The following is a 25,460-nucleotide window of genomic DNA, read 5'->3' as shown; positions in this document are numbered from 1 at the left end:
GGAAACAGAAGAAAGAATGGCCCAACCCACCCACATACACATGTATATATATATACACGTCCACACACGCACATGTACGTGCCTATACATCTCATCGTATACATATATATATGTACACACACAGACATATACATATATACATATGTACATAATTCATACTGTCTGCCCTTATTCATTCCCGTTGCCACCCCGCCACACATGAAATGAAAACCCCCTCCCTCTGCATGTGCGCGAGGTAGCGCGAGGAAAGACAACATAGGCCACATTTGTTCACACTCAGTCTCTAGCTGTTATGTATAATGCACCGAAACCACAGCTCCCTTTCCACATCCAGGCCCCACAGAACTTTCCATGGTTTACCCCAGATGCTTCACATGCCCTGGTTCAATCCATTGACATCACGTCGACCCTGGTCTACCACATTGTTCCAATTCATTCTATTCCTTGCACACCTTTCACCCTCCTGCATGTTCAGGCCCTGATCACTCAAAATCTTTTTCACTCCATCTTTCCACCTCCAATTTGGTCTCCCACTTCTCCTCGTTCCCTCCACCTCTGACACATATATTCTCTTTGTCAATCTTTCCTCACACATTCTCTCCATTTGACAAAACCATTTCAAAACACCCTCTTCTGCTCTCTCAACCACACTCTTTATTACCACACATCTCTCTTACCCTTTCATTACTTACTCAATCAAACCACCTCACACCACATATTGTCCTCAACCATCTCATTTCCAGCACATCCATCTCCTCCGCACAACTCTATCTATATCCCACGCCTCGCATCCATTTAACATTGTTGGAACTACTATTCCTTCAAACATACCAATTTTTGCCTTCCAAGATAACGTTCTCGACTTCCACACATTTTTCAACACTCTCAGAACTTTTGCCCCCTCCCCCACCCTATGATTCACTTCCACTTCCATGGTTCCATCCGCTCCCAGATCCACTCCCAGATATCTAAAACACTTTACTTCCTCCAGTTTTTCTCCATTCAAACATACCTCCCAATTGACTTGTCCCTCAACCCTGCTATACCTAATAACATTGATCTTATTCACATTTACTCTCAGCTTTCTTCTTTCCCACACTTTACCAAACTCAGTCACCAACTTCTGCATTTCTCACCCGAATCAGCCACCAGCGCTGTTTCATCAGTGAACAACAACTGACTCACTTCCCAAGCTCTCTCATCCACAACAGACTGCAAACTTGCCCCTCCTTCCAAAACTCTTGCATTCATCTCCCTAACAACCCCATCCATAAACAAATTAAACAACCATGGAGACATCATGCACCCCTGCCGCAAACCATCATTCACTAAGAACCATTCACTTTCCTCTCTTCCTTCACGTCCACATGCCGTACATCCTCGATAAAAACTTTTCACTGCTTCAAACAACTTACCTCCCACACCATATATTCTTAATACCTTCCACAGAGCATCTCTATCAACTCTATCATATGCCTTCTCCAGATCCATAAATGCTACATACAAATCCATTTGCTTTTCTAAGTATTTCTCACATACATTCTTCACAGCAAACACCTGATTCACATATCCTCTCCCACTTCTGAAACCACCCTCCCATATAATTTCCCAGGAATACTCAACAAACTTATACCTCTGTAATTTGAGCACTCACTCTTATCCCCTTTGCCTTTGTACAATGGCTCTATGTATGCATTCTGCCAGTCCTCAGGTACCTCACCATGTGTCATACATACATAGAATATCCTTACCAACCAATCAACAATACAGTCACCCCCATTTTTTAATAAATTCCACTGCAATACCATCCAAACCCACTGCCTTGCCGGCTTTCATCTTCCACAAAGCTTTTACTACCTCTTTTCTGTTTACCAAATCATTCTCTGTAACCCTACCCCACTGAGATATATTGTTCAAGTTTGAGTTTAGGCGCAGACCAAGTGAGAGAAGGAGTAGGATTGAAGGAAGTGGAGGAATGCAATGTTCAGTCATCAGTGTATAAGTGCGTTTGGTTATTTGTTTGCAAAAGGAAATCATTGATAAAAAGGATAAAAGGTGTGGGAGACAGAACAGAACATTAAGAGTAACTGCTGTTTAGGAGAAAGGAGGGAGGGTTATCCATGAGCAGCCATGGTGAGAGATTGGCTTGAGAAAAAGATAAATGTGAGGGAAGAAGTTGAGGGAGGGAAGCAAAAAGAGGTAAGGACCCTGATGCCACACCTTGTCAAAAGCTTTGGATGTGTCAAGGGCAACTGCATAGGATTCCTGAAGATCTGTCAGGAATTATGACCAGACATTAGTAAGATAGGAAAGAGTATCACTGATGGATTTCGCCTTATAGAATCCCTTCTGATGATCAGTGAGAAGACCATGAGATTCAAAATGTCAAAAGATGTGGGGGCTGTGAAGGGATTCAAAGACTGGAAATGGTAGATGATCAAAGCAACAGAATGGTAGTTCGAGGGGTTAAAACAGCCACCCTCCTTAGGGATGGGATATAGCAATGCATGCTTCTAAGAAGAAGGAAAAGTACTGGTTTTTAAGTAGAAATGGAACATGAGCAAACACAGCTACAAGTTCATAGGAACACTCTCAGTAGATGTGGATGGATGCCAGCAGGAGCATAAGCCTTGCTTGTGTCCAGAGAGAGAAGTGCTTTTCGGACTGTTGGAAGAGAGGTCACAGGAGGGGGCATAGGATTAGTAAGAGGAACATCAAAGGGTAAAGGAAAGTTAGAGTTATCCAAGGTAGAGTTAGAAAAGAAGCAGGAACCAAAGAGTTGCTTTGTCTATGGGGAAAGAAGGGATAAATAAAAAAAAGGTTTGGTGACAGAGGTTGTTAGCAATACCCTTAGCTAAAGATCAGAAAGACCTGTCAGTGGATGATGAAATGTTATTGCACTTTCTTTGAATAAAGGAACTTGCATTGATTATGGGCGATGATAAATGCTAAATGGGAGTCGGAGGAAGGAGAGTTTTTCTGAGCTTGATATGCCATATCCCTTGTCTGAATAGCCTTAGAACTGGAATGGTTGAACCATAGATTGGAAGAAAAGGTTTTCTTGGAGGAAGAGAGGATGAATACATCCATTCCCTCAACAATAATGTTTGGCAGAGGCAGAAGCATCACCACATCAGAGATAGTAATTTACTCAAGTAAAGTCAGAAAAGAATTTTCATAACTTAGTCCAGTCTGCTTTGTTAAGGTGCCAATATTGATATTTAGAAAGGGCTGCTGGATAGGGAAGTGCCAGTAGAATAGATATATTTATGAGAGTATGATCAGTTGAACTAATTCAAGGCAAGATTTTATTACAGTGGGATGGATTAGAAGTGAAAAACAGACCCAAAATATTGGGAGAGCAGTCACACTGGCTAGGAACATAGATAGGATGGGATATGATTTACTTTAGATCATTAAGAAAGGAGAATGATAGGGTTTTAATCCCCCAACATCCATATGGGAGGAATTCAACCATTTCCTGTGGTGAATGTTGAAATTCTGTAAGTAGATGATCTTGGCTTGTGGGTGAGGGATGCTGTAGCACATGTATGAATGCTGCTTCCCATAGTTATAATGTGGAGATCAATTAGTTAATGATTAACCATTAGGATACCTTCTGCTTTCCTTGCACAGTGATGCATTGTAATTATTTTTTGTCTCTAATATTATATCCTTTCCACGTTAAAGAGGCAGGTCTACAAACGCTTGAGGAGCAGTGATTAATTCATGCTCCAATTTTTTTCTCAAGTTCACTTTTCTTACCCATGATTTGAGATTACTGTGACTGGGTCATGCTATTGCTTGTTCCACATTGGCTTGTAAAAATACAAAAAAATCTTAAACATTTCTTTATCATGATGTTTTTTAGAAATGAAAATATTGGGGTTTGGTAAATCCTCCCATGATATTTTTAGGATGGTGCATTTATTGGGAAAATAGAAAAATGACATATAACTTCTTTATGTTTACAGGAAAGAGAATTTCAGATGTCTGGCCTTGAAGCAATGCAGCAGGCATGGGAAACCATTAATTCTTCTGGTTGGAAATTAGAAAAGGAGAGTTCTCATGGTGATACAATCTACTCAAAATTGGGCCCAAGAGGATCTAAAATATATAAACTTGTGGTATGTACTACTCTTATCCCACAGGATAAGGGAGAAAGAACAATGTCCATATATATACTGCATATCATAGAAGATGACTTGAAGGGATGTGAGTAAGGAGCTGGAAGTATTACCTTCATATTCATATATGTGTCTTTTTATGAAAGTAGAAGAAAAAGGAGCCAAGGGAGAATTTTTCCACAATAGCTCATTTGTCTGTTCCAGTTATTTGCTTGCTTAGGTGGGAAAGGTGACCAGGTAAAGAAAAAAGATGTGCTATAAGATATTCACCCATTGATGTATTGTACATGTGTACATTCTTCCATGTAAGTTTTTTATTTTTTTTTGCATGAACAAAAAATAAAGAAATAATCAGTCATCTGATTATATGGGAATTGGCAAATATGTATGATAGAATTTATATATAAAGATAGAAAATATATTTATTTTATTTTGCTTTGTCGATGTCTCCCACGTTTGCGAGGTAGCGCAAGGAAACAGATGAAAGAAATGACCCAACCCACCCCCATACACATGTATATACATACACGTCCACACATGCAAATATACATACCCATACATCTCAATGTACACATATATATATACACACACAGACACATACATATATACACATGCACACAATTCATACTGTCTGCCTTTATTCATTCCCATCGCCACCTCGCCACACATGGAATAACATCCCCCTCCCCCCTCATGTGTGCGAGGTAGTGCTAGGAAAGGACAACAAAGGCCCCATTCGTCCACAACCAGGCCCCACAGAACTTTCCATGGTTTACCCCAGACGCTTCACATGCCCTGATTCAATCCATTGACAGCACGTCAACCCCGGTATACCACATCGATCCAATTCACTCTATTCCTTGCCCGCCTTTCACCCTCCTGCATGTTCAGGCCCCGATCACTCAAAATCTTTTTCACTCCATCTTTCCACCTCCAATTTGGTCTCCCACTTCTCTTTGTTCCCTCCACCTCCGACACATATATCCTCTTTGTCAATCTTTCCTCACTCATTCTCTCCGTGTGCCCAAACCATTTCAAAACACCCTCTTCTGCTCTCTCAACCACGCTCTTTATTTCCACACCTCTCTTACCCTTACATTACTTACTCGATCAAACCACCTCACACCACATATTGTCCTCAAACATCTCATTTCCAGCACATCCATCCTCCTGCGCACAACTCTATCCATATAGCCCACGCCTCACAACCATACAACATTGTTGGAACCACTATTCCTTCAAACATACCCATTTTTGCTTTCCGAGATAATGTTCTCGACTTCCACACATTCTTCAAGGCTCCCAGGATTTTCGTCCCTTCCCCCACCCTATGATTTACTTCCTCTTCCATGGTTCCATCTGCTGTCAGATCCACTCCCAGATATCTAAAACACTTTACTTCCCCCAGTTTTTCTCCATTCAAACTTACCGCCCACTTGACTTGACCCTCAACCCTACTGTACCTAATAACCTTACTCTTATTCACATTTACTCTTAACTTTCTTCTTTCACACACTTTACCAAACTCAGATCACCAGCTTCTGCAGTTTCTCACATGAATCAGCCACCAGCACTGTATCATCAGCAAACAGCAACTGACTCACTTCCCAAGCTCTCTCATCCCCAACAGACTTCATCCTTGCCCCTCTTTCCAAAACTCTTGCATTCACCTCCCTAACAACCCCATCCATAAACAAATTAAACAACCATGGAGACATCATGCACCCCTGCCGCAAACCTACATTCACTGAGAACCAATCACTTTCCTCTCTTCCTACACGTACACATGCCTTACATCTTTGATAAAAACTTTTTACTGCTTCTAACAACTTTGCCTCCCACACCATATATTCTTAATACCTTCCACAGAGCATCTCTATCAACTCTATCATATGCCTTCTTCAGATCCATAAATACTACATACAAATCCATTTGCTTTTCTAAGTATTTCTCACATACATTCTTCAAACATCATAAGCCAATATTCCAGTTTCATGATAAGAGAAGAAGTGGACCAGGCAGTATGATACAGTAGTTAAATTGATGAGAACTACTATTGACGTTTGTGTAAATAAATTATACATTTCCCTTTTCCATAGCGAGAGGTTGAACCATTATGTGACATTCATTTTTCATTTCATTTCCAGCTAGAAGTCTCAGCTGTCTAGAAAGGGTAGTGAGTGGTGGGGTGAAGAAGTAAGATTATTAGTGAAAGAGAAGAGAGAGGCTTTTGGATGATTTTTACAGGGAAAAAATGCAATTGAGTGGGACATGTATAAAAGAAAGAGACAGGAGGTCAAGAGAAAGGTGCAAGAGGTGAAAAAGAGGGCAAATGAGAGTTGGGGTGAGAGAGTATCATTAAATTTTAGGGAGAATAGAAAGATGTTCTGAAAGGAGGTAAATAAAGTGCATAAGACAAGGGAGCAAATGGGAACTTCAGTGAAGGGCGCAAATGGGGAGGTGATAACATGTAGTGGTGATGTGAGAAGGAGATGGAGTAAGTATTTTGAAGGTTTGTTGAATGTGTTTGATGATAGAGTGGCAGATATAGGGTGTTTTGGTCGAAGTGGTGTGCAAAGTGAGAGGGTTAGGGAAAATGATTTGGTAAACAGAGAAGAGGTAGTAAAAGCTTTGCGGAAGATGAAAGCCGGCAAGGCAGCAGGTTTGGATGGTATTGCAGTGGAATTTATTAAAAAAGGGGGTGACTGTATTGTTGACTGGTTGGTAAGGTTATTTAATGTATGTATGACTCATGGTGAGTTGCCTGAGGATTGGCGGAATGCGTGCATAGTGCCATTGTACAAAGGCAAAGGGGATAAGAGTGAGTGCTCAAATTACAGAGGTATAAGTTTGTTGAGTATTCCTGGTAAATTATATGGGAGGGTATTGATTGAGAGGGTGAAGGCATGTACAGAGCATCAGATTGGGGAAGAGCAGTGTGGTTTCAGAAGTGGTAGAGGATGTGTGGATCAGGTGTTTGCTTTGAAGAATGTATGTGAGAAATACTTAGAAAAGCAAATGGATTTGTATGTAGCATTTATGGATCTGGAGAAGGCATATGATAGAGTTGATAGAGATGCTCTGTGGAAGGTATTAAGAATATATGGTGTGGGAGGCAAGTTGTTAGAAGCAGTGAAGAGTTTTTATCGAGGATGTAAGGCATGTGTATGTGTAGGAAGAGAGGAAAGTGATTGGTTCTCAGTGAATGTAGGATTGCGGCAGGGGTGTGTGATATATATATATATATATATATATATATATATATATATATATATATATATATATATATATATATGGGTAATATGGGTAAAACTGAAAGTTGATGGAGAGAGGTGGGTGATTATTGGTGCATATGCACCTGGGCATGAGAAGAAAGATCAAGAGAGGCAAGTGTTTTGGGAGCAGCTGAATGAGTGTGTTAGTGGTTTTGATGCACGAGACCGGGTTATAGTGATGGGTGATTTGAATGCAAAGGTGAGTAATGTGGCAGTTGAGGGAATAATTGGTATACATGGGGTGTTCAGTGTTGTAAATGGAAATGGTGAAGAGCTTGTAGATTTATGTGCTGAAAAAGGACTGATGATTGGGAATACCTGGTTTAAAAAGCGAGATATACATAAGTATACTTATGTAAGTAGGAGAGATGGCCAGAGAGCGTTATTGGATTACGTGTTAATTGACAGGCGTGTGAAAGAGAGACTTTTGGATGTTAATGTGCTGAGAGGTGCAACTGAAGGGATGTCTGATCATTATCTTGTGGAGGCTAAGGTGAAGATTTGTATGGGTTTTCAGAAAAGAAGAGTGAATGTTGGGGTGAAGAGGGTGGTGAGAGTAAGTGAGCTTGAGAAGGAGACCTGTGTGAGGAAGTACCAGGAGAGACTGAGCACAGAATGGAAAAAGGTGAGAACAATGGAAGCAAGGGGAGTGGGGGAGGAATGGGATGTATTTAGGGAATCAGTGATGGATTGCGCAAAAGAATGTATGTGAGAAATACTTAGAAAAGCAAATGGATTTGTATGTAGCATTTATGGATCTGGAGAAGGCATATGATAGAGTTGATAGAGATGCTCTGTGGAAGGTATTAAGAATATATGGTGTGGGAGGAAAGTTGTTAGAAGCAGTGAAAAGTTTCTATCGAGGATGTAAGGCATGTGTATGTGTAGGAAGAGAGGAAAGTGATTGGTTCTCAGTGAATGTAGGTTTGCGGCAGGGGTGTGTGATGTCTCCATGGTTGTTTAATTTGTTTATGGATGGGGTTGTTAGGGGGGTAAATGCAAGAGTTTTGGAAAGAGGGGCAAGTATGAAGTCTGTTGGGGATGAGAGAGCTTGGGAAGTGAGTCAGTTGTTGTTCGCTGATGATACAGTGCTGGTGGCTGATTCATGTGAGAAACTGCAGAAGCTGGTGACTGAGTTTGGTAAAGTGTGTGGAAGAAGAAAGTTAAGAGTAAACGTGAATAAGAGCAAGGTTATTAGGTACAGTAGGGTTGAGGGTCAAGTAAATTGGGAGGTGAGTTTGAATGGAGAAAAACTGGAGGAAGTGAAGTGTTTTAGATATCTGGGAGTGGATCTGGCAGCGGATGGAACCATGGAAGCGGAAGTGGATCATAGGGTGGGGGAAGGGGCGAAAATTCTGGGGGCCTTGAAGAATGTGTGGAAGTCGAGAACATTATCTCGGAAAGCAAAAATGGGTATGTTTGAAGGAATAGTGGTTCCAACAATGTTGTATGGTTGCGAGGCATGGGCTATGGATAGAGTTGTGCGCAGGAGGATGGATGTGCTGGAAATGAGATGTTTGAGGACAATGTGTGGTGTGCGGTGGTTTGATCGAGTGAGTAACGTAAGGGTAAGAGAGATGTGTGGAAATAAAAAGAGCGTGGTTGAGAGAGCAGAAGAGGGTGTTTTGAAGTGGTTTGGGCACATACACCATTCCATGCATTCATCCATCATTTTTCTCTCTTGGTATTCCTCCACTGTGGTTCTCCATTTTGCATGGGATATACCTCGCATACCAACCCTTTTAATCATACTCTCATACATTCATTTCCTTTCCACACACCCCCAAACCACCTCACAGTATTTTGTTTAACCCACTCTACTTCACTATTCATTTCCCCACATTCATTGCCATCCCCTTAATATTCTCTTCATTCCAACTAGTGATACCATATGCTCCTCTCAAATTGCTTATTTCTTCAGCCTGGATCCTCGACATTTGTGACTCATTCCATGTCCATATTTTGGCTGCATAGGTCAGGGTTGGGAGGGCTAGGCTCTACTTTAATCCTTTCTTTACTTCCATACTTACATCTCAACCTTTTATTATTCTATTAAGGGACCCAATGTCTTCTACCTTGTAGTGCTCTCTCCCTTATCTTTCTTTGCATATCACTAAACTTACCCAAGGTAGTTCCCAAATGTTAAAATTCCATGATGTCTTCCATTCTTTCTTCCCCATTATTTATAGTACTGTTTGGTACAGTTTCCTTCCTCACTCTTTAGGACTTTGCAAAATCTATACTTTCACTCTCTTTCCCTTTAAATATCATTACTTTACCTACATTTACCTTCTATTGCTTGTGCATATAAACATCATAAAACTTACAACCTTCTACAACACCACTCCATTTTCAGCAAATACCACAGTATCATCCTTAAATAGGCTTGTCACAAAACACTATATCTCACCACCACACTCCATATCTGCACCCCCTTTCCCTAGTTTTGCTTTAATCTCTCTTATCACTCCATCCAAATACACAGTGCCTTGCTGTGAAGTAGTTGTGAATGGGCCTCCAGAAAGTATATTGTCACAGGTGACATTACCCCACCTGAATTAGTGTGTGTCATCCAGTGATGTTGGCATCCTTTAGCGAGCAATGGCAAGTACTTTACATGCCAACATACCACATGAGCCTGCTCCAGTTGCAGTTTATGTGTTATAGGAGGCAGGAATGCCTTTTGTGTCCCACTTATGCTTTAGATTTTTTCCCCTTTTTGTACCTTTACTTTGGTTAGAAACACTCACCTTACAAGTGACAAATAGCTTCTGTTTTACTTTATAAGGGAAAAAGCCACTTAAGGAAATTTCTAATATTACTGGTGTGAATTTGAGTCATTACAACAATCGGTGAAGAAATTTAATGATAGCAGTGGCACCACTGCAGTGACCCGTGTGAAATGCTTTGAGAAGGTCAGAAAATCCTCTACTTATACTCTGAATATTCTTAAATGTTAATTGGATACAGATTCACTCTTAAATGCAAAAGAATTTTAAGCATAAACCCTTGACTGCTCAATGATATGTCGGTAAGTATGGTGCATTTCTGCTTACACCTCAGCTGCTGGCTGTGTCCCAAACCACTTTTGACCTGTATGCACCAGAAGAAAAGAGTTGATTTTTGCAAGAAATTTATTGTATGAGATATGGCTGTTCAGAAATGTCTTGTGCAGGGTTAAGTCCACCTTTTTTATTACTTGTGGCCATGGCAGGTATGTGTGAACTTGACTAGACGTAATCCATTTGACCCCAAGTACATTTCAAGGACTGTAAAGTTCCCTGCTTCACTAATGGTATGGGACTGTTTCAGTTACATGGTGTTAGGGACATTGTAGTGTTGCCAAAGAATGAAACTATGAGCAAACATAGTTACCCTGAACTACTGTCTGACCATCTTTCAGTTTCATTCAAAAAGTGGAAGGCCAAAGTGTTCATGCATGATGGGGCTTCCTGCCACAGTGCCAGACTAGTCACTGATTGGCTTTAGGGCTGTGCAGTGGAGTTTTTGAGATGCAGGTGTAGGAATTCACCAGATTTTAATCCAATAGAAACTTTTGGGTTATTATGAAAATTTGAGCTGTGTAAGAGGGATACTTCATTCCTACATAAGATGTAGGTGGCCATTTGTGAAATCTGGGCAAAGATGGACCCTAAACGGCTTAAAAACTTAGTAAATTCAATCGTAGTCATTCCAAGATTGTATGAAGTGGAAAGGGATACTAATAAAGTACTAGGTTGTCATGAATACACAGTTTTCATGTTTTTTTCTTATCTACCCTTGATGATTGTGCTGCAGCTGCTATGTGCCTACTTCATCATTGTGCAAAAGACAAGAGAACAAATGGGAACATTGGTGAAAGGGTTAAAAGAGGAAGTGATAACAGGTAGTGATGAAGTGAGGGTGAGATGGGTTAGTATTTTGAAGGACTGTTAAATTTGTGTGATGATAAAGTGTAGGTTGTTTGGGTCAGAGTGGTATATGAGGTGAGAGTGTCATGGAGAGTGGTTTGGTGAAAAGAGAAATGATAATGAAAGCCTTGAGTAAGATGAAATGTGGCAAGTTGACTGGAATGGTTGGTATTGTTACATAATTTTTTAAGAAAGGGGTGACTTTGTTGTTGATTAGGTGATAAGGACTTTCATTGTATGTATGGACCATGATGAGGTGCCTGAGGATTGGCAGGATTCATGTATAGTACTGTTTTAAAAAGATGAGGGGGATAAAGGTGAGTCTTCAAACTACAGGTTATAAATTTGAGTGTACCTGGTAAGTTGTATGGGAGGGTATTAAATGAAAGGGTGAAGGCATATACTGAGCATCAGATTGAGGAGGACCATGTGCCTCAAGATATGGTAGGGAATGTATGGATCAGGCATTTGCTTTAAAGAATGTGTGTGAAAAATACTCAGGAAAACAGATAGATTTCTATGTGGCATTTTTGGATCTGGAGAAAGCATATGATAGAGTTGATAGAAATGCCTTGTGGAAAATCTTAAGAATAATTGGTGGGAGGAAAGCTGCTAGAAGCAAGGATGTAAGGCTTGTGTATGAGTAGGAAGAGATAAGTGTGAATGGTTCCGCATAAAGATTGGTTCACAGAAGAGATGGGGGATGGTGGTTATTGAATTTGTTCATGGATTGGGTGGTGAAGGAAGTAAATGTGAGAATCTTGGTGAGAGGTACAAGTATGCAGTCTTTGAGGGATGAGAGTACCTTGGAAGTGAGTCAGTTGGTTGCTGATGATGCAGCACTGGTGACAGATTTGATTGAGAAACTGCAGAATTTGATGACTGAGTTTGAAAGAGCATAAAAAGAAAGCTGAGAGTGAATGTGAGTTTGAATGGCAAAAAATTGGAGGAAGTGAAGTGTATTAGATATATGGGAGTGCATATGGCAGTGAATGGAACCATGGAAGTGGAAGCTAGTCATAGGGTGGGTGAATTGGCTAAGGTCCTGTGGGTACTGATGAATATGTGGGAAGAGAATATGTTATCTGGAAAGGCACAAATGGAAATGTTTGAGGGAATGATGTTCCTAACAATATTATATGGATGCAAGGCATGGACTATAGGTAAGGTTATGGAGAAGAGGGAGGATGTGCTTGAAATGAAATGCTTAAGGGCAGTTTGTAATGTGAGTTGGTTTTATCGAGTAGCAAAAGGATAAGAGAGATGTGTGGTAATAGAGAGAGTGTGGTTGAGAGAGCAGAAGAGAATGTGTTAAAATGGTTTGGACATATGGAGAGAATGAGTGAGGAAAGGTTGACAAAGATGATGTATATATCAGAAGTGGAAGAAACAATGAGAAAGGGGAGACCAACTTGGAGATGGTAGGATGGAATGAAAAAGATTTTGAGTGATCAAGGCTTGAGCATGCAGGAGGGTGAAAGGCTTGATACAGGATAGAGTGAATTGACACGCATTGGTATACCGGTGTTGATATGCTGTAATTGCTTACAGAGCATGTGAAATGTCCAAGGTTAATCATGGAAAGGGCTGTGGGGCCTGGTTATGGATAGGTAGCTATGGTTTTGGAATATTACGCATGACAGCTAAAGAATGGATATGAGTGGCTGTGGCCTTTTTTTCATCTGTTACTGGCGTTACCATACTAATGCAGGAAATGGCAATCAAGCATGAAAAAAAGTACTTTTCTGAATAAAGTTAGTGTCTGGTGTTCCAGGATACCCTTAACATTCTCTCAGGTAAATGAATTACAAAAGTAGAGTTGTTTGGTAGACCATGACACAGTTAATGTGTAGGTCACTCTTTTGATGCTGAAATCAAGAATTCTTTGGTGTTAGTATTGTATGGAGAAGGCAATTATCACTATTATTCTTTGATATACAAAAGTCTTTAAGAAATCACTAACAAATGGAAGTAAAGGGTTAATCTATTTAACATTTAGAAATTTTGGTCCCCAGTGCTTGATATTTATGTTCCCTAATAATTGCAGTTCATGGTATATCTTGAATTGCCTTAATGGAGTATGCTTGTTCTAGAAATGGTTGATGTATATATGAAACTGCTTAGAATTACCTTATGTGTATGAAAATGATCAATATGAAAATAAGCCATTGTAGTAGTATTTTACTCCACTGTGACTGAGTGTGAATGGCTTGGCCCTGTCTCCAGATGAGATGAAGCAGCAGCTAGAAGAAAGGTGAGATTAAAGGGTAGCATTCTGGAATCCATGATTGTTTTAATCCCTTTGTATTAAAGGGGTTTGCATACCATCTAGGGACTGTGAGAGTGGCTTAGCAGTAAGGATCAAACTATCATCTGCAGATGGGCCCTACCTTGGGCTGTAATAGCTCTGCTGTCAATGTTTTAGTACCAAGTGTTCTTCTTGTATCACTCAGAAATAGAACACGCTCCTGTACTTGATGCTTGTGTCTTTTTCTGACTGCTTTCTGTTTGATTTTGTTATTGTATTGCTACTTGTAAATGACTGTACTGTGTTAGCTCTAGTTTTGATAGTGATTATTATTTTTGTTCATATTTGCATATTTTTGCTACTTTGGACTAGATTTATGCTTAAAGCACTATTATGACTTCAAGTTTATATGTTAAAACCTTTGCCAAATTTAAAAGAAACATATAAAGACTTAGTATAACTGCCAGTCACATATTACATGAAAGTCAGCCTTCAACTGGCATTAGAAATGTATTTCAGTCCAGTGTTTTACACAAAATGTTTTCAAAATAAATTTTTTTCAGGGTGTGGTTGATATTGATGCCTCTGTTTTATTCAATGAATTTACTCACAACTTTGAAAATATGCCAAGTTGGAACAAAGCAATTACATTGGGCAGAGTTGTGCAGGTAAGCAACATTATATTTTTCATATATCTTTTACTGTTTTACATCATATGATAATGAGAGTATCTTGCTTACCTCTGAAGTTCTTTATCTTCATACAGCTTTATGGATATTGATTTATAAAGAAGTTATCAAATTGTTTGGTGAGAAATGTAAGTGGAACACATTTTTACCAGAAATTCAATGTCAGAGGACTAGAAGTTAACCTGCATGAGTATTGTATATATTTTCTCATCCCACTCACCTTTTATGGCAAACACTCAATAAGGATGATATCATCATAGATAGGCTTAGTGAATTTCAGAATGATCAGTATGACTTATGTTGTCTCAGTATGGTTAATAAGTGTGAGTGGGTGTGAATAGGTAGTTTGTTGCTAATGTCAGTAAAATTATAGTTGTTTAGAACTTTTTATATATTTATTAATTGTACTTAACTGCCGTCTCCCACGTTAGCAAGGTAGCACAAGGAAACAGGTGAGGAATGGCCAACCCACCCACATACACATGTATACACATAAACGCCCACACATGTATATATACATACGTATACATACATATACATACACAGACATATACATATATACACATGTACATATCCACACTTTCTGCCTTCATCCATTCTTGTCGCCACCCTGCCACACATGAAATAGTATTTGACTCCCCCTTCCAGTGAGACAGCACCAGGAACAGACAAAAAAAGGCCATATTCATTCACACTCAATCTCTAGCTGCCATGTGTATTGCACCAAAACCACAGCTCCCTTTCCACATCCAGGCCCCACAGACCTTTCCAAGCTTCACCCCAGACACTTCACATGCCCTGGTTCAACGCATTGACAGCACTTCGACCCCAGTATACCATATCATTCCAATTCCCTCTATTCCTTGCACGCCTTTCACCCTCTAGTATCTTCAGGCCCTGATCGCTCAAAATCTTTTTCACTTCATCCTTCCTCCTCTAATTTGGTATCCTGCTTCTCCTTCTTCCCTCCACCTCTGATACATATATCCTCTTTGTCAGTCTTTCCTCACTCATTCTCTCCATGTGACCAAACCATTTCAGCACACCCTCTTATGCTCTCTCGCAACCACACTCTTTTTATTACTGCACATCTCTCTTACCCTTTCATTACTTACTTGATCAAACCACCTCATAACACATATTGTCCTCACACATTTCATTTCCAACACATCCACCCTCCTCTGCACAACCCTATCAGCCCATTCCTTGCAACCATATAACATTGTTGGAACCACTATTTCTTCAAACATACCCATTTTTGCTCTCAGAGATAATGTTCTTGCCTTCCACACATTCTTCAACGCTTCCAGAACCTTCGCTCCCTCCCCCACCCTGTGACTCACTTCTGCTTACGTGGTTCTATCCACTGCTAAGTCCACTCCCAGATATCTAAAACACTTCACTTCCCCCAGTTTTTCTCCATTCAAACTTACCTCCCAATTAGCTTGTCCCTCAATCCTACTGAACCTAATAACCTTACTCTTATTCACCTTTACTCTCAACTTTCTTCTTTCACACACTTTACCAAACTCAGTCACCAACTTCTGCAGTTTCTGACCTGAATCAGCCACCAGCGCTGTATCATCAGCAGGACAACAACTGACTCACTTCCCAAGCCCTCTCGTCCACAACAGACTGCATACTTGCCCCTCTCTCCAAAACTCTTGCATTCATCTCCCTAACAACCCCATCCATGAACAAATTAAACAACCATGGAGACATCACACATCCTTGCCACAAACCAACATTCACTGGGAACCAATCACTTTCCATTCTTCCTACTCATACACATGCCTTACATCCTTGATAAAAACTTTTCACTGCTTCTAGCAACTTACCTCCCACACCATATAATCTTAAAACCTTCCACAAAGTATCTCTATCCACCCTGTCATATGCCTTCTCAAGATCCACAAATGCTTCATACAGATCCATCTGTTTTTCTAAGTATTTCTCACATACATTCTTCAAAGCAAACACCTGATCCACACATCCTCTACTACTTCTGAAACCACACTGCTCTTCCCCAATCTGGTGCTCTGTACATGCCTTTACCTTCTCAATCAATACCCTCCCATGTAATTTCCCAGGAATACTCAATAAACTCATGCCTCTGTAATTTGAACATTCACCTTTATCCTCTTTGCCTTTGTACAACAGCATTATGCATGCATTCCGCCAATACTCAGGCACTTCACCATGGTCCATACCTGTATTGAATACCCTTACCAACCAATCAACAACACAGTTACCCCCTTTTTTGTATAAATTCCACTGCAATACCATCCAAACCTGCCGCCTTGCTGGCTTTCATCTTCTGCAAAGCTTTCACTACCTCTTCTCTTTTCACCAAACCATTCTACCTGTCCCTCTCTGCACACCATCTCGACCAAAACCCCCTATATCTGCCACTCTATGATCAAATACATTCAACAATCCTTCAAAATATTCACTCTATCGCTTTTACACTTCATCACTACTTGTTATTACCTCCCCATTTGCCCCCTTCACTGATGTTTCCATTTGTTCTCTCGTCATACGTACTTTATTTACCTCCATCCAAAAATCTTTTTATTCCTTCTAAAATTTCATGATACTCTCTCTGACCCCAATCTTTCCTTTGACCTCCTGCTGCTTTCTTTTATACCTCTCCCAGTCATTTGCACTACATATATTGTTTATATTTTGCATGTGTTTCCCATTGAGAAACACTTCACTGAAGTTGCCCTCTGCCAGTGGTCTGTCAGGGGTGAGGCACTAAAGGGTAAACAGTGGTACTTGAGTCCATCAGTTATGCTAGGGACTTGAGAGTGATGGCTTTGAATGCTAATGGGATGACAGGTGAGAGCAAAAGGAGCAAGCTTGTGGAAAAGGTCAAAAGTTATAGTATAGATGTGTTGGGGAATGGGGAAACCTATGTCATTGGGCAGGGTGTGTGGACTGAAAATAGAAATGACTAATGCATATTGTGGGAGGAAGGGGAAGAAGGAGTGGCATGGATGGGAATGAATGAAAATAAACAGGAAAGAGGGTAAGAGGGATGTGCAATTGTGCTATCACTGAGAGTATTGGATTGTCTTACAGAGTATGGATTGAATGGATCAAGAACAATTTTATTGAAAGGAAAGATTGGAACTCTGAAGTATGCATGGGTAGGTGTATATGTACCTGTGAATATGAAGACTGTGCAAAGTGAGGATTAAATAAGGTGTTTTGGAAAAATGTAAATGACTGTATAAATGGATTTGAGAGGGAGAGGAAGGTGTTTGTGATGGGTGATACAACTGCAAAGGTGGGATGTGTTGAAATCGGTGAGACAGTTGTTAAGTGTGGAGTGCCTTGAATAAATGAGAATGAAAGTTATCTTGTGGTTGTCTGTGTTGAGAGAGCTTTCTTCCTGCAAACACCTTTTTTCAACACAAAATATTTCACAGATATATGTGGATAAGAAACGATAGAAGAACAAAAGGATTTGATGAAAAATTGAGAAAAGTTGTGCTGAATGCTCGAATTGTGTGAGGATTTTTTTTATCATTTAGCAGTTCTTGTGGGGATGATTGTCAGGGGGAAGTGGAGGTTATGGCATAGAAAAGAATGAGGAGGTAAAAGTTTTGGCAAGGGAGAAGATAAATTGAAAAGAATGCTGTTAGGAATATGAAAGAAGGATGACAGAAAGTTTAGACGAGAGTGCAGTAGATGTAGGAATGCAGTCATGTGAGAATGAGGTGTTAAAATGTTTAGAGAAGGAATATTAAAGGTTATAAAATTAGTAGTTGGATGCAAGGTTGTGAGATATAAGAATGAAAGTTGGAAATGCATGATGGATGGATGAGATTAGAAATGCTGTTGAAAAGAAGAAAAAGGCATATGGTAGATTGCTAGAAAGGAATGTACTTGTGGAAGTTCAGCATAGGATGAGGAGAAAATATAAGATGTGTATTCAGAATGTTTGGAGGCTGATAGAGGAAAGCAAAGAAAGAGTACATGAAAATTTTGGAAGGAATTTAAAAGAAAGTTTAAGGAAAGTAAGAAATTTTACTGATAGGAGGCAAAAACGGAAAGAAGTGGATGTAAGATTGGAAATGTGAACTTGAAGAGTAAGGAAGGGGAGTTTCTTAATCAGGAGGAGGAAGTGAAAGTAAGATGGAAAGAGTGTATTGAAGAATGATGAATGTGGGAGAAGGTGAGGAAGTATTTGTTACATGTATTGTTATAGAGGATAGAAGGAAAAGGATGCATGTGAAGGGGCCTTTAGCCAAAAGGAAGATAAAAAAGGCATTGATGAGGCTGAAGGTAGGACAGGTATATGAAGCAGAAGGGATTACAGCTGAAATGTTGAGATATGGAGGAGCAAGTGTGACAGAGTGAATGCAGAAGGTTGTGCCATAGGATTGGGTCAAAGCTGTTAGTGTTGCGTTATTCGAAGGAAAGGTGTTAAGGATGTGTGTAGCAGTTATAGGATAAAAGTCTGTCATGTATCCCAGGGAAAGTGTATGAAAGATTTTTTTTTCAAGGCTCCAGACACTGATAAAAGTCCACATCAAGGCTAGGACTTCATTGAGTTATAAAGAAATTGATAGAATGGAAAAAGAAAAGACAAGGGAAAGTATTAATGAATTTGGAGGAAGTGAAAAACCTGTCTTTTTAAATGTGCCAGGTCATAGTTCTTGAGACTGACATGAGATGGTAAAGAACTTCAAAGCCTTAAGGTGTTGGGAAAGAAACAGTTATCAAAATAGCCCACCCATAAGTTGCCAACGGCCACACAGTAATCATGTGATGCAGCAGCCTGCTGAGTATTAACTGGTGTAGATGGTAGTGGGGGAACACAAGCAGCCAGCAAAAGCCAAAGTGATACTAGTAGAACAGGGAAAGTGAATCAGCATTATGGAATAGGGTAGGCTGATCAAGTTTTAGAATTAGCCTGGGAGAGTTTATATTCAGACTGCTTTTTTTACTTGGTCAGTTAAGGATACTGAGCTAGAACCAACCCAGATGTGATAGCAGTACACTTTACGAGAATGGATCAGTCCTTTGTATAAATGAAACAACTGTGTGGAAGAAAAGAAATTTCAATATCAAAACAGGATTCTTGGTTTCTTAGAGGCAGACTTATCAGTTTCTTTAATGTGGGGTTTCCAAGATGGAATGGATATTACAGTAATATCAAGTATTGTTTTGAGTCAAAATGTGGAATTTCAGAGCCATCGAAGGAGATAGGAAAGTTTTGAGGAATTTTTGATAGAGATAGAGGCATTACACTTAACCAGATTTTGTTTACTCCACTGATATACCCTGTATGAGTTTATAGAGAAAGTAGTGGTGAAATGAGATGCAGATAGAGTAAGAGAAGATGGAGCAGAAGTGATGGATTTCTAGGAACGTAGTGTTGAGTCATCAGTGTTTGAGTGCATTTAGTTACTTGTAGGAGTAAGGAAATCGTTGATAAGATGGAGAAAAAGTGTGTGAGCAAGACTGAACCTTAAGGGACACTTCTGTTGATGGAGAAAGGCGGAGATGCTAATCCATCAACAGCTACAGAGATAGATGGGCCAGAGAAGGAGGTAGATTGGAGGAAACAAGGTAAGGGAGGGGAGCTTGGAAGTGAGACCCCAATGCCACACCCTGTCAAAAGCTTTGGATATGTTAAAAGCAACTTCATAGGATTCCCCAAAGTCTTTCATGGTTGATTGCCAGACATTAGTAAAATGGGAAAAAATATAACAAGTGGATCTCGACTTACGGAAGCCATACTGGTGATCAGAGAGAAGACTGTGAGACTGAAGATGTCTGAGGATATGGGAGTTGAGGAGGGATTCAAAGACTGGAAATGGCAGATGTCAAAGTAACAGGATGACAGCTACTGTGGTTAGCATGCTCACCCTTCTTAGGGATGAAATGTACCAAGTTTATAAGTAGAAATGGAACAGATGAGCAAGCACAGATGCAAGTTAGAGGCAAGCTCTCTCATTACACAAGGATGGATGCCACAGGACCTTGCTTGTGTCCATAGTTTTAGACAATTCAAGAAGAGTTAAGAGATGAGACACAAGATTAGTAAGAGGAGCATCAGTGGGTTAGTGAATATCAGAGTCATCCAAGGCACAGTTAGAGGAGAAATGAGAACCAAAGAGAGTTACATTTTCAGTAGGAGACAGCTATAGTACTGGCAGAATGGAAGAATGAAGGAAAGGCACAGAGACAGAAATTGTAGATCATGTCCTTAGCTAGAGACCAGAAAGACCTGTCATTGATTTATGAGGAGAGGTTATTGCACTTATTTTGAATAAAGGAACACTTTGCTTCACAGGTAATGTACTTGCAATGATTATGGGCTATGAAAAATGCTGAATCAATGCAGGAGGAAAGAGAGTTTTTCCAAGCCTGATATGCCTGATCCCTTGCCTGAATAGCCTCAGAACAGGAACAACTGAATCATGAATTGGAAGAAGAGGGAATAAGTGCTTCCTTTCCCCTAACCCTAACAGTAACCTCTTCTATGCATTTGACAAGAGACAGAAACATCAACACATAAGAGACAGTAATTTACCTCCGGAACGTCAGTAAACAGTTTTTGTAATTCATTCCAGTCAGCTTTGTTGAGGTGCCAATATTTACGTTTAGTAGAGGGGGTGTCATTAAAATAGATGGATTTATGAGTCTTTGGTCAGATGAACCAGTTGGGGCAAGATTTGTATAGCTACAGCTCTAAGGATTAGAGGTAAAAAACAAATATAGAATATTAGGAGTGGTAACAGCAGTCAGGAATATGGATGGTGTGGGAGATGATTTGCTCGAGATCATTGAGAATGGAGAATGTGAGGGCTTCAACCTCCACCATCCGTGTGGGAGGAATTCAAACATTTCTTTGATGAACTTTGAAATCCCCTAGGTCAGCAGTTCTTAAGGGGGGAAGGGCTGCCAGAAAATTCAGGTTGGGGGGGGGGGGGGGGGGGTGAGGAGTTAGAGGAAAGTTCTGTAGGGAGCTGAACTTTTTATGTACCTGTTTATTCATCTCCCCCAACCCCACTCCTGTACATGCAAGAGGAACTGAAAGCATATTGTACTCATCTGCTCATCCCTCCCACTCATATATAAGGGCTGCACCAGGAATGACACCAGTCACGGCAACACAGCAGCAGAGTTTGTGGTAAGTTTTATAATTATTTCAGCTACAAGTATTTAAACTGAGTATTGCATCTTTATTATTTTTTTTTTTTTGCTGAATTAGAAATATTTTGTTTCATTTGTTCATTAGATATGTTGATTCCAGTCTAGCCTACAGTACTTATCAGCAAAGCCTCCTTCATTGTTGATGTTGGGCAGACAAAGGTTAATTGCGTGTAATTTTGTAAATCTAAGCTCGTGTGATGTATATGAGCAACAAAATTTCTTAAGGTCAGGCATGAGTTATCAGCTATGTGTGTATGTGTATGTGTGTGTACAGTAAATTTATTTATTCTTGTGTATAAAGTTGGGGGGTTTGGATTATTTAGGGAATTAATTTCTGAGGCTTATGATATTATTCATAGCCATTTTGAATATGATATTACTAAAAATTACAGCTTGACCATATTTTTTATTAAAAGTTTTGTCTATAATCTATTTATATTTGCTATGAAGGGTTTTGAAAGTAATAAAATGACAGTCACAGATAAGGTGTCGTATGTTTTACTTTTTTATTTACAGAACGCCTTAGGAAATGGCTCAGCAAAGGAAGACTAGGATATACACTGAAGAGTACCTGAAATATGGTTTCACATTGCCAAGTAAGGGAGATTTTGATATACTTGAGTGTGTTAAATACCACAAAACCTTGAGCAGTGATGCCATGCACCATCCAGACTTAGTTGACAAGCCAGAAGCCTATTTTGCAGCTAAGAGAGAAGGCCTTAAAAGCCATAGACAGGACACGTCAAGGACATTTTGACAGCAGTCATCAAAGATTGTACAGATGTCATATGAATTATTACTAATGACAGCTGAAGCAAAGAAGCCATGTAGCATTGGTGACACACTTGTGAAACTATGCATTCTACATGCTGCAAAAGTGCTTCTTCCAGATGAGAGCCATCAGAAATTGGCTATGATTTCATTATCTGATTCCACAGTAAAACTTTGGATTGCTGAAATGGCAGAGGACATAAAAACTCAAGTGGTGGAGAAGGTATTTGTAATACAATGTGATGAGACCACAGATGTAGCCCAATGCTCTCAGTTGCTGGTTTACTCATGATTTCTGTGGAAAGAATCTGTGGAAGAGAAAATGTTATTTTGTTGCCCTGTAAAGACCAGAACAGCTGATGATATCTTCGATGCTGTTTCTGATTTTTTCAAGAGCATGACATATCCTGGGAAAATTTGATTAGCATGTGCACAGATGGAGCTTTATCCATGTTGGGATCGCGCTCAGGTTTCATTAGCAAGGTGAAAGAGAAGAGTCCTCCACACACTGTTTCATACATTGCCAAGCTTTGGCAGTAAAGACTCTACCTTCACAACTCAAGGGACATTCGAACATCGTGACCAAGGTTGTACATTATATAAAGAACAGTGCCCTCATTACACGACTGTTTGCACAGCTTTGTCACAATTTAGGAACAGAGCATAAGACATTGCTTTTTCACACTAACATACGCTGGCTCTCAAAGTGTAGTATGTTAAGGCACTTGTATGAACTTCAAGAAGTAAAAACGTTTCTGTAACCTGAGGGAAAACAGTATCTCACCACCTTTGATTTTGATGAAGTTAACTTTTCCTTGGCTTACCTAGCATTTATTTTTCAAGTCTTAAATGACTTGAACCTGAAGCTACAAAGAAGAGACACAACTATGATTGGCTACTGTGATGCAATTAAAACATTCATTGGGAAGTTGCAACTGCAGAGGTGTTGCATACAGAAGTAGAACACCGCATCCTTTCCTTGACTGGATGAAATCATAAAGGAGAAGAAAGATTTCAGTGACAAGTTAAAAGCAGAAATTGAGGATCACCTTGAGAGACTGGATAACAAATTTCATAACTATTTTCCTAACATTAGAGACAACAGTTTTGAATTTAACCTTTGCCAAGAACCTCTTTTCCATGGAAGTTGAGGATGTTCCTGAAGCTATGCAAGAAGATTTCTTGAACTGAAATTTAATTCTGTAGCGAAGGATGATTTTACTTGTCTTGATCTAGAGATGTTTTGGGTAAGGTATCTCTCAGTTTACCAGAAAATAAGGCTGTCATTCCTAAAATGCATTGTCCTGTTTTCATCCACTTACCTATGTGAAGTAGGTATTCAGCATTGGTTAGTATAAAAACAAAGGAAAGAAACAAGCTAGATTTGGAGGATGATCTCCGACACCCCCTTAGCAACCAGATGACACCAAATATTACTGAACAAGTCGGTCAGAAGAGTCACTACCACCCATCTCATTGATGAGTACTACCTAGCTACCAAAGTCACCTTACGTAATTTACCATATCGTTTGTAACATGCTGATCTAAGCAATACCGGTGGCAAAAGTGTGTGAAAGTTTGGTTTTATTGTACTTACATTCTTCTGTTTTTCAATTACTTTTCATTTGATTGCATTAGGAGTATCAAATACATAAGCAGAATATGCGTAAAAATCATTACTCTCTATTAATGCACACAGTGACTGTCTTAAAAGTAAGAGAATTTTTGGTTTTAGCGTAATGAATAATTTCTGATTTCTACTGATTACTGCTATGGAAATAAGAGTATTTTTTTTTTAACTGTATTTACTATTTCCAATTAATATAAGTTTAATTGGAACTAGGTGCATAACAATGATAAAGTAAAACTAATATATAGAAGCAGAAAAACTTTCATTTATCCAGAAACTCAAATTCAAGTAAGGAATAAGTTTATAAATATAAAGATCCACTGCAGTAATCCAGTTCAAGCAATTTAGTATTGTATATTGGCATAAAGATCACTGATTACCATTTAATAAAACTTGAAAGGGTGGAGGGGGTTGCGGTCACCAGGACTGTGCTGAGAGGGGGCATGAGGCCAAAACATTTGAGAACCACTGCCCCGGGTAGAGGATCTTGGCTTGCTGGTAAGAAGATGGCACACTCATGGCAGAAGTTTAGATTGTTGAAGGAGGATATAAAATTTGTTGAATTAGGAGAGCAGCAGGTGAAACAAAGGAAAGGTGTGGTAGTTGGGAGACCAGCCTTGAGCCAGATAATATCAAAGTTTGGGTACTCAGGGTCCCCAAGGCATGCAATGGGTGTGTTGATGTCAAAATAATACACAGACACCACCTTTGAACTGGAATCATAATTGACTAAATAATGAAAGTGACTGAATGTAGAATAAGTGAGGAGCAAGGGAATATGTGGATCAGATTTTTCAAGAGAATGAATGTGGAAAAGTATCTAGCGAAAGGTAAGAAGCTGTAAGCAGCTTTTATGGATCTGGAGAAAGTGTATGAAAGAATTGAGTGGAGTGCTTTATGGAATGTGTTAAGGATATATGGGTGACAATTGTTGGATGGTGTGAAAGCCTTTTATAGAAGAGCAGATGCATGTGTAAGAGAGGGTAGAGAGTTGAGTTAAAAAAGTTTCAGTATACATATGGGTGTGAGGCAAAACTGTGTGATGTCACTGTGGCTTTTTAGCCCTTTTTTAGCCCTTTTCTCCCCTATCCAATAGGGGAGAAAGAATACTTCCCACGCATTCCTCACATGTCATCGAAGGCGACTAAAGGGGACGGGAGCGGGGGGCCAGAAACCCTCCCCTCCTTGTATTTTAACTTTCTAAAAGGGGAAACAGAAGAAGGAGTCACACGGGGAGTGCTCATCCTCCTCGAAGGCTCAGATTGGGGTGTCTAAGTGTGTGTGGATGTAACCAAGATGTGAAAGAAGGAGAGATAGGTAGTATGTTTGAGGAAAGGAACCTGGATGTTTTGGCTCTGAGTGAAACAAAGCTCAAGGGTAAAGGGGAAGAGTGGTTTGGGAATGTCTTGGGAGTAAAGTCAGGGGTTAGTGAGAGGACAAGAGCAAGGGAAGGAGTAGCATTACTACTGAAACCGGAGTTGTGGGAGTATGTGATAGAATGTAAGAAAGTAAACTCTAGATTGATATGGGTAAAATTGAAAGTTGATGGAGAGAGATGGGTGATTATTGGTGCATATGCACCTGGGCATGAGAAGAAAGATCATAAGAGGCAAGTGTTTTGGGAGCAGCTGAATGA

At 39.8% G+C, this 25,460-nt stretch overlaps 1 protein-coding gene across 3 annotated transcripts in view; it reads left to right on the top strand.

The window, feature by feature from the left end:
• The window catches only part of Start1 (Steroidogenic acute regulatory protein-like), a 205,624-nt gene that overhangs the window by 153,410 nt on the left and 26,754 nt on the right, over positions 1-25,460 (top strand). For 2 of the 3 annotated variants that reach the window (XM_071664913.1, XM_071664911.1), the window contains 3 exons: positions 3,975-4,127; positions 14,125-14,229; positions 21,350-21,400. In XM_071664913.1, coding sequence (XP_071521014.1) covers positions 3,975-4,127; positions 14,125-14,229; positions 21,350-21,400 — 309 coding nt within the window. The remainder of the gene's footprint in view (positions 1-3,974; positions 4,128-14,124; positions 14,230-21,349; positions 21,401-25,460) is intronic. The other variant, XM_071664912.1, reaches the window with a different exon arrangement.

The sequence above is a fragment of the Panulirus ornatus genome, chromosome 9, assembly GCF_036320965.1.
Source record: "Panulirus ornatus isolate Po-2019 chromosome 9, ASM3632096v1, whole genome shotgun sequence".
Lineage (NCBI taxonomy): Eukaryota > Metazoa > Arthropoda > Malacostraca > Decapoda > Palinuridae > Panulirus > Panulirus ornatus.
Note: the sequence above shows the minus strand (reverse complement) of the source record. Positions and strands in the feature narration are given on the sequence as shown.